Genomic DNA, 10,823 nt, shown 5'->3' with positions numbered 1-10,823 from the left:
TGAGAGCAGCTCGGAAGAGAGGGGTGGGGTCAGCAGAGCTCATTAACATTTAAAGGAAAATGCTACAAAAACGGCTTGATCTGAAAAGAGCTGTTTTTGACAGGGTAAAAAAGGTGTTTTTTACACTACCATTGAGAAATTTTAACCAAACTATGTTACAGACTTTTCATTAAGTCCCTAAAGAATCATATCAACTTGTGGAAAATGGGCATCCTATGACCCCTTTAAAGGCAGGGTAGGTGATTTGGATCAAAAACATTTGTTGGCTAGTGGATAAATGTATATGAGCATTATGATCATATAAATATGTCTCTTCTCAGAGCTCCCTCTACATAAAATATGTCCTCAATCGTAATGCAGTTTCCAGTGGATCAGTTTTAGTGAATTTTTACCAGACAGATCACCGAGGTTACTTTGGTCAACCAACTTAGTACCATATTCCAGTAATAATTTTGACCACCTTAAGCTGGTATCCGTCATTGTAGGGTTTACTTTCAGTGGATGGTCCCAGGAATGTCACAGTATAGCTTTAGAATCTTTTGAAAATATGTCTCTCAGAGGCCAAAAAAACCGAATGGTCACTTTTGTTAAATTCCGTATTGACAAAACTGAAATGAACGGGAATTTCAAGTCAAAATTAAAACACTTTTTGTGCAATCTGTTTTGAGAAAGCAGTATCTGATGTCCGTAGAGAGTGTGGAGGTTGAGAACATTTGTATAGGAGCCTTAACTTATTTTGAAAAGAATCTAAAAGACAAAGACATTCACATAATGAGGTGGCAGAAGAAGCCTTTGCTTTTGTCAGGCCTATCAGCCTTTGGATAGAAAAACAGCTTTTTTAAAATCATAATCATCAAGCGTAGAGTTAGTTCTGGCAGGTCACGTCAGTCAAGCTCACATCAGCTAACTCTCAGCTGATCCCCATCTACCTATGGGAATATGACACCTATCTAAGCATTCATATATAAGGTCCCTCAGTATTATCAGCAGTTTTCACATTGATCAATAGCTAATTACCCTCCTCCATCCCCAACTCCTCCTCTGTCAGTCAGGATTCAGCCTTCTGATTCTCCTTTGAATCAGACTAATTCTAAAATGTGTACATAAAATTATTGAATTTTAACGATATCTGCAATACATTTATGCTGGTTCTGTTCTGTTTACTCTGGGGGGTTATCGCTGCTCCCCCTAATCTCATCCATGCTAGGCTGCATGGTTGCACAGGGAGTTCTTGCCCAGAACAGAACCACACCGCCAATCCAAACTGTATGCTAATTGTCAATCATCTTTGACGATAGTGTTCCTGACAGAAATGTTGGGTTTGTATGAAATAGGATGCATTAGAGATATTGTGTTCTTTTTTCTTTACAGGCAATTTCATTCCTCACCCCGCTGGCTGTGATATTTGTGGTGAAGATTATACAGAGGACAGACAAGACCGAAATTAAAGAGGCTTGTTTAGGTGAGTGCCCAAACTGTGGTGGTCAGAAGATAGTCATTAACTAATAATATTGAAATCTTTACACAATGGATGTTTTTACAATTATTATAGAGGAATATGTGGTTTAAGATTATTGAAGATTATTCGCAGCAATCTGGAATGCTTGACACTTATTGGTCAATTGTGGCATACAACAGAATGATAACCACGTATCAGACCTCTCATCCAGGTAACTAAAACAGGCTAATTTCATTTCTCCCATATCACTGCAGACTCACTTTCTTTTGTGTTGTTACAAATGCAGCTGGTGCCATCTTGCATCTCAATTATTGATTATATTGAAAACGAAATTGGAGGGCTTCAGCATTAATATTACTCTAATATTCTGGTAGTGTTTGTGTTTTTGTGTCTTCAACCCTGCTCCTGGGGACCCACTGTTCTCCAGTGTTTAGCTCCAACCCTAATCAAACACACCTGAAGTACCTACACAAGCAGGTGTGTTGAAGCAGATTGAAAATAAACTTTGCAGGACAGTGGGTCCCCAGGAGCAGGGTAGAAGACCTCTGTTGTAATGGATTGTTTTTCATAGACAGAATGTTGTAAGATAATATACTGTACATGTACGTTTATATAACAGTTTTGGCCCTAATCAATATTTCACATAATTATGTATTTGTTGAGTAGCTGTGTAATACATGATCCTTTACTTACATTGATTATTTACTCATGTGGCAAGTAGCCTCTGCTTTGTGTTTGGGTCCTGATATTTTTGTTAGGTTGGGGTTACCTTTGTGACAACTGACTGCCTGTACATTATCTCTAACTTAGCATACCCATGGTGCATATACCAAACTCTGCTTCATTGACATGTCTTCAGTTATATCTTATTTTTGTGTCAGTGAATATTAGATTAATGTGCTCTTTTATAATAATCACAATGTTTACAACATTGACATGACAATAGTCATAAGTAATACACTTTAAATCTGTTTGTTTGATCCATGTTCCACATTGTAATCACTGTACTTTATTGTATGTATATATATATATTGTAACAAATTAGTCCACTGAAGGCGAGCGTAAGTGAGAACCCAAGTGCAGTTTATTTACAGTGTGATCCAAACATCCAAACAATAATCCGTGACTTGACTTGACTAGGCCTGAACAGACTTGACGAGGCATGAACAGACTAGACTCACCGACAGCGGGTTACAACATCAATACACGACAAGGGCACAATGGGAACATGATGGCTAGTTATAGCAGACAAGGAGGGTCACATGACATGAACAAACCAATGGGAAACAAGACACATGACTAGGACAACCAATCAGAACATGACACAATGAACAGAGGAACCAATGGCATGAATACATGAGGGCAAGGGACACATGACTAAGACAACCAATCAGAACATGACACAATGAACAGAGGAACCAATGGCATGAATACATGAGGGCAAGGGAAGCATGACACAAACAGCATGAAATAATTACAAAATAAAAGACATGAAAATGAAACAAAACCCAAACACCACATTACATATCCCCCCCTCTAAAGGGCAACTCCAGACGCCCAAACAAAATCCAAAAAGTCCAGGAGGGTGGTGGAGTGGAGGAGGAACTGGGGGAGGGACGGAGGACACATTGTAAAGATGTGTCATTACTGCTCTAAACAAAACCTCAAAACCCAAAAAGTTCAGGAGGGTGGTGGAGTGGAGGCGGAACTGGGGGAGGGATGGAGGGCCAGGCCCGTGAAGAGGAACAGGCAGAGTGGGGAGCCATGGCGGAGCAGGCAGAGCGGGGAGCCATGGCGGTGCAGGCTGATCAGGGAGCCATGGCGGTGCAGGCAGAGCAGGGCGGCCGGGTAATGACGGCAGAGCAGGAAGCCATGGGTTCTGCAGCGGAAGCTACCACTTCTGGAGGCACTGGATTGGATTTGTGGACAGGCGAGGCCTTTGGAGAAGACTCGTGGAGAGGCCTCTGGAGCGCAGTGTGCAGCCCACACGCTCAAAATGGCGACCGCCATTACAGGAAGGGCAGCAGAGTGCAGGGACTCAGGCGTGGTGGCCATCTTGTCCGGGGACTCAGGCGTGGCGGCCATCTTGGCTGGGGACTCAGGCGTTGCGGCCATCTTGGCCGGGGACTCAGGCTTAACTTGAGCAGACTCTGAAATGGCGGCCATGTCGTGACGAGACTCTAGAAGGGCGGCCATTTTGTGTAGAGACTCTTGTGTGGCGGCCATCTTGCAATGAAGCTCTTGAATGGCGGCCATATTGTGAAGAATCTCCTGAGTGTGATGATGATGTATGATGTGAACAGGCTCTGGCTTGGCAGACGTGCCGTGAAGAGGACTTGGAGTAGCAGACATGATGGAAGCAGGCTCTGGTTTGGCAGATGTGACGTGAGCAGGGTGCAGCCCACATGCTCAAAATGGCGACCGCCATTACAGGAAGGGCAGCAGAGTGTGGCAGGACCTCTAAGATGGCGGGGTTTGTAAACGCTGACGTCACCGGGATGCCTCCAGCTCTCACCGACATCAGTGGTAAGTCCATCATGCTAGCTATCAGTCTTTTCAGTCTTGGCCCAAGCTCCGCGTCCGACTCAGGCGTGGCGGCCATCTTGGCTGGGGACTCAGGCGTGGTGGCCATCTCTATTATATATATAATAAAGTACAGTGATTACAGTGTGGAACATGGAGTAAACAAACAGATCATTAGGGATCATCAGCCTCCAGAACAAAAATAAATGCACAGGCAAGTGCCCGCTAGTAAAGGGAAAGAGATTATCAGTTTACGTGCGCTGCCGCTTCGTTTGATCTGAGGTGTCTACTGACTATCACGCCACGTTAAAGAGCGCCAAAGCAGTATTTATTGCTTGCATTTCCTAACAAAATGGACAGAATTTGATATCTGAGACTTTGTTTCATATCAAAAGTAACAAAGCACAACGCTTAGCTCATTGCGATTTACTGGATGGGAGGCGCACTATATGTATTGTTCATTCATCAACTGAAAACAGCATCGATTGGGATTTAAGAAAAGATATTGGTTCATAAAAATAAGAATCTATTAAAATTGAGAAATCGTTTTTTGTTTTACCCAGCCCTAGCATATTTTGTTGTAGTGCCTCCGCTAGCGGGGTGTGGTGTTGAACATGAAAAGTGACAGTCTCTGTTCATCTGTTCTCTTCATAAATAAATAAATGCATAAGCATATATGCTCGTCCTGTAGGTTCATTAATAAAAAATGAAAATGTGAAAAAAAATAAAAACAACACTTTTAAGCTTAATGCTTTCTATTCTGTAATTCAGGAAACAAATCACATCATGCTTTTTTTATCATTCCAAAAATTCCCACAGAATCTCAAATGCTACATGGTCTCACTCACTTATTCCCTTGCTTTGCATGCTGAAGTGATTCCTCAAAACAATATTTATGATGTCTGTTGAATCAACCATTTGTCTCCACATTCATTTAACATTCTGCAGAAAGTATACAAAAATCAACTATGGGCATGTACACATTAACATTAGTTAATGTGCAGCCTGGGTTTTTTATTTGTTATGTGTAGGGCCAACACACTCACATTAGGGATTTTTGAAAGAACTTTTCTGCTCTACAGAATTTTATTTATATGGTCCAACTTATATTTACATGGTCCAAACATTTCACTCTAGTACCATTATATTTGCCCTAAAGTGAAAAGTCCTTTAAACTTGCATTAATTCTCAAAACTACTCTGTAGTTTTAAATAACAATTTTTTTTTTTTTTAAAGCCTCATTTAAGTAGTCCATATCATGAAAACATGGGCATAGCTGGACATTTGAGCCAGTCAATTTGGTCAGTCACACAAGGCCTAGCTCACAGTTTCTGTTCCAGTTAATCCCAAAGGTGATCGATGTGGCTGAGGTCAGGGACAGTCAAATTGTGCCACACTAAATTCATCCAGCCATGTCTTTATGGACCTTGCTTTGTGCATTGTGGTATAGTCATGCTGGAATAGAAAAGGTCCTTTCCCAAACTGTTCTCACAACGTTGGAAGCATAGCATTGTCCAAAATGGCTTGGTGCGCTGAAGCATTAAGTGCTTTGTTGTAAAAATAAATTTTTTGTTGAATATCCATTTGTGCCACACAACAAGCAAGCAGCATAGACTAGGGATGCACCGGTATCGGGCCTGATACCGGTCTCCTGTACTCGTACTCGTTAAAATGCCCCGATACCAAACGCCGATACCATACAGCATGTGATAAGCGCCATATTCAAACAAAGAAACACCAACAACAGAACAACAGACAGCAGAAAGGAGTTAAGGATGTCTACTACAAAGTATATGTATGCAATGAATATAACATTAAACATTCAGTATTAACGCCTGTATAGCTGATGTGCGCGAGCTGATAAAGCAGGCTGAGTGGATTGAGCGCGCGGCGGCGCAGATGCGCGAGCTTGTCGAGTGAATATATCTTTCTCACAGACATCACTGGAAAGCTTGTAGTTCGGTCGGATATGTCAAAAACAAGTAAGTAAAACAATGCACAAGTTACTTAACATTAGGGAGAGAGAAAGAGAGAGAGAGAGAGCGCGCACGCAATTCTGTCGTGTGATCTTTGATGTTCACTCACTTAGCACGCAATAAAAATATCGGTATCGGGCGAGTACTGGAAAAAGTGGTATCGGTGCATCCCTAGCATAGACTATTATCTGCCAAAATGCAGATTTGTTGTGCAACAACCTCTTATCCAAATGAGACTGGGGGATGCATTGCATGTCACAACATGCAAACTATTTTGAAGTGTATTGTCTGTTACCATTGATCGCAGTATTCACTGTGTTTAGTTCCTGTTTGCTTTTGTTTCTATAGTTACCTTTATACCCTTATTTGTTGTCATAGTGATTGATTTCCCTCACCTGTTCTTAGTTAGCCTTTCTTATACTGTAGGTGTGTTCGACTTGAAGCAGCAATTCACAAACCAGTCGGTGTATAACATCAAAGTACTGCGATTCGAACACATGAAGAGACATCTGCTCTATATAGCTCTCTCAGTACTTTGATGCACTGATCGGTCTGTGCAGCACTGCTTCAAGTCGAACACACCTTGGGCCTCATTTATTCAATTAAATTAGAAACGAGCACAGATCCGCGTGCACAAATCAAATTAAACAGGGTTCATGTGTGATTCATGAAACATTCGTATGCTGCCAATCCCATCGCATGAATGAACGTATGTTGATAAATGTGGCAGCAGTCGTCCTTTGAATATCACGCCCCTAAAATTCACGGTTTAGAAGCCTTGAACCTCTAGTTTTCTGTCGTACATTTGTTTCGTAATTGTGTATTTATACCCCAGCATTTCTCTTGTTCAGTGTCAGGTGTCAAGTCACCTTTATTTATATAGTGCTTTATACAATGCAGATTGTGTCAAAGCAGCTTTACAGTGCTAAACAGGAAAATAATGTGTCAATAATGTAGTTCAATATAAGATACCCCATTTCAAAGTAAGATAGTCCCACATCGGGCACCACTAAAAGTTGCAGTCTGACCAATCTGAAGGATTTGTGAGATATCATTAACTTGTAGATCCTCTTACTGTATTATCCACACAAGGGAGACACAAGTGTAATAAAGGGGTTTTAATTACAAAAGGATAGACAAGAGTAACTAACAACAACTAAGTGGAAACAATGAATGGATCAAGTGCAAAAGATTGATAAATGCAAGTGATTATATTACTATGGATGTTACACGTTATATTATGGAAAGATAAAGTGCAGTTCCTTTGGAAGTAATAAGGTAAACCTTATTCTGACTTCAACAAATAAACTGAGAGATTATTTGTTATTAACTGACACCAGCTATAAAAAATCTAATGCAAATTAGATAATCATATACTGACTAGGGGTGTAAATTGGATGGTTCGTCACAATACGATATCGATTCTCATACCCAGCGATACGATATTTGCCGATACTTCAAAAAATTCTATGATATGATTTCGATACGATTCGATCCAGGAGAATATATATCAATCAGTGGTGGAGGTAACGAATTACAACTACTCACGTTACTGTAATTAAGTAGTTTTTTCAGGTACTTGTACTTTGAGTATATTTTTAAAGCTGTACATTTACCTGTACTTAAGTACAAATTAAGCAAAATAATCTACTTCGTTACTTTTAAATCATAGTTTGTTACTGCGTACGCCCACAATTTGAATTGATATTCAAACCTTTGACGGCACTTCAGTAGCCAATAAAGATATCCGATCGTAAAGGGAACAATAAAAGCCCTGATATCTGAACCGGGAAAAGCCGCCGCTGCAGCAGGTGAAGAGCTGATCAGACAGTGAGGGAGCTCAACGTAATTTATGGACTCAAAGTTTGGAGAACTGAGATACTAAAGTATTTTGAGATACCGATACTGAAATATCTGGCACGGTTCCATTACTCATTTTCCACAGTTGGCTATCTACCAAATATACACCGATAAACGCTGCGTCTCTCTCTCCTCTCCAACAGTGAGTTGACAAGCATCCGCCGCCTGTCGATTACAGAGTCTGAATGTCCGCGCGGGATTGCAGGTATTCCGCTTCATTTTAATCATTCAAATGTGGCGAGCGCTTTATTGTAACATGCGAACACAGTCATGTAATCACAGAAAACTGGATGCGAGCTCTCAAATAGGCCTAACTTATACAAATGAACTGCCTGTCCTCTCACTCAGATATTGTTTGTGTGCGACTGTGTGCAATCGCGATCGCTCCATGCTTTTAAAGTAGAAATTATTTATCTTTGCTGAGTAGATCCATGCCTGACGATGAAATGCTACAAGAATTTTTGTTACATTTTATTGGCTGTAAGTGAAATGCACCAGAAAGTCTTTTAACAATCAAAGATGGAACTTTAATTTCTTTACAATGTAAGTTTATGCTAGAAATGTTTTGGAATGGGATATTTGTCTGATTTGTACATATAAATATCCTAGTCTGCCTAACTGCATCACTACATTGTACAGTCATTACAGGTCAAAGCCATCTGATGTTCCATTTATCTAAATAAACAACATATATGGCTCTTAAAACACTGCCTATGAAAATTCAGTATTGTCAGGTCATTTGTTTTATAATTTCATTACTGACTGTGTACTTGTCCTTTTTTTGTAAATTCAATTCAGTTTGAAATCAAATTTGAAATCATATGTGTTAGTTTTGCCAATGGTATTGGAAATGATTAGTCGTCATGAAATCAAAAATGGCCCTACTTACTTTTTAGTGCACATTACTAGTCTTGTGGTGAACAATTAAACCGTGCAAGTCAATACACTGAAAAAAAAATTGTCTGCCGTTGTAATCGTTAATCAAAAACTGAAAATTGGCTTCTGCTCTGAATGGCGTTCTAGCTCTGATGACGTCAGTTTGACAGCTTCGGGAGAATCCTCTTGTTAAGTCATGATGTAAGGACTGCTGATTCCAGGTCCAAGCCTCTACTCATTTCACTTGAGATCTCAACAGCCATTTATGAGAATTATTTAATTATTATTACATATTTAAGCTAAGCATTTAAAAATTTGCTGTGCACACTACAGTCTCCGTGCTCACAGTGTCTCAGTATATCTCTAATATTTTAGCTGAATCACTGTCAGGCCATCTGGGATTTCAGTATGGAGATAAAGGTTAGGGTTATAATTTTTCAGTAATACATGACATCGTGAGTGTGTATTTGCACAGTTTGTTGTTTTTTGAGGGGCGTCTGGCAGACCGTTAGGACCCAGAAGCAGTGAAGCGTGATGTCAGACGTAACAAGCAGATATTCTTAACCACTCCTATCCAACCATGAATCTGCTATGAGCAAGAGGTGGAGTGGAGGTGCACCACAATAAAACCCTGCCCTTTATTCAATATCCCGTTTCACTTGGAAATACATCACAACACTGAAATCAGTTGCAACTTCTGGTTCACGGGTACTTTGATATTGATATTTTTCAAGGTATTGAAGTTGGAAATTCCTGTATCATGACCACTAATTGACATACTTTTTCAATAAGATAAAAGTGGGTTTTGTTCAAAGTAGCTATTATCCACATAGATCTTTGATATTAATATTTTTTGGTAATTCATTTAAGGGGTCATATGATGCAATTTTAAATGTTCCTTTCTCTTTGGAGTGTTACAAGCTGTTCGTGCATAGATAAGATCCCTAAAGTCGCAAAGACTAAAGTCTCAAACCCAAAGAAACTCGTCCACGCCTACCTAAAATGCCTCGTTTAAACATGCGCCCACATGTCTACGTCACTGTGTGGGAAGATTTGCATAACGCCGCCCAAATGTTCACGCAAAGAAAGAAGGTGGAACTTTGATTCTCGCTGTAGTATTGTTTCCGCCGCCGGATCGCTGGCTAAAAGGTAACTAGTAACTAGTACTCTTGAGTAGTTTTTGAAAGGAGTACTTTATACTTTTACTTAAGTACTGTTTTGACACCAGTACTTTTACTTGTAATTGAGTATTATTTCAGCAATGTAACAGTACTTGTACTTGAGTACAAAGTTTCAGAACTCTTTCCACCACTGATATCAATATATCGATATTATTATATTATATATCTATTTTAAACAACCATCTACATTTTTATTAACTCACAAATGCAACCAAAACATATAACATGAACATTTATCTTAAATTTTCACATCCTGTTCCTCAGTTGGGACATTCACAACAAAAAATAGGTCTACACTTTTTTTTAAATAATAAAGAAAAATAAATAACTGAAAAACAAAATTAAGTCACACACAAGATCAGTAATCTTAAGATTTGACAGCAGTCAAGACGATTTCGATACGATTCAATACAGGAGAATATCAATCGATATATCGATATTATTATATTATATACCTATTTTAAACAACCATTTACATTTTTATTAACTCACAAATGCAACCAAAACACATAACATGAACATTTTTTTTAATTTTCACATCCTGTTCCTCAATTGGGATATTCACAACAAAAAATAGGCCTACACTTTTTTTTAAATAATAAAGAAAAAGAAATAATTGAAAAAAGAAATGAAGTCACACACAAGATCAGTAATCTTAAGATATGACGACAGTCAAGACAGTCTTTCAGGCTTCTGTGCTAAAATATGCAATGTGTAAAATAATGTAAATCCACATTAGGAAACAACACAAATTAGGTATTCTTGTAGGAAAAATTTATTAATTTAGAAAAATAAATAACATAATACAAAAATAAAGCTGTTAAAACTTTATTTGAGAATTTTTTTGGCTGCTACTATGGGCTCAGTGCTAAAAACCTTTTCTACAGATAACCAAATTACAAGCAATAGCAGAAAATAAATACAATATAACAAAGACACAAATTAAAT

General features: G+C 39.0%; 1 protein-coding gene across 1 annotated transcript in view; it reads left to right on the top strand.

Moving 5' to 3' along the window:
* Positions 1-10,823, top strand: part of LOC107688790 (phospholipid phosphatase 4-like) — a 100,981-nt gene that overhangs the window by 22,428 nt on the left and 67,730 nt on the right. The window contains exon 4 of the mRNA XM_016486560.1: positions 1,372-1,462. Within this exon, the coding sequence (XP_016342046.1) occupies positions 1,372-1,462 (91 nt within the window). The remainder of the gene's footprint in view (positions 1-1,371; positions 1,463-10,823) is intronic.

The sequence above is a fragment of the Sinocyclocheilus anshuiensis genome, unplaced genomic scaffold (assembly GCF_001515605.1).
Source record: "Sinocyclocheilus anshuiensis isolate Anshui unplaced genomic scaffold, SAMN03320099.WGS_v1.1 scaffold910, whole genome shotgun sequence".
Taxonomy (NCBI): domain Eukaryota; kingdom Metazoa; phylum Chordata; class Actinopteri; order Cypriniformes; family Cyprinidae; genus Sinocyclocheilus; species Sinocyclocheilus anshuiensis.
This window is presented reverse-complemented; position numbering and strand designations above follow the sequence as displayed.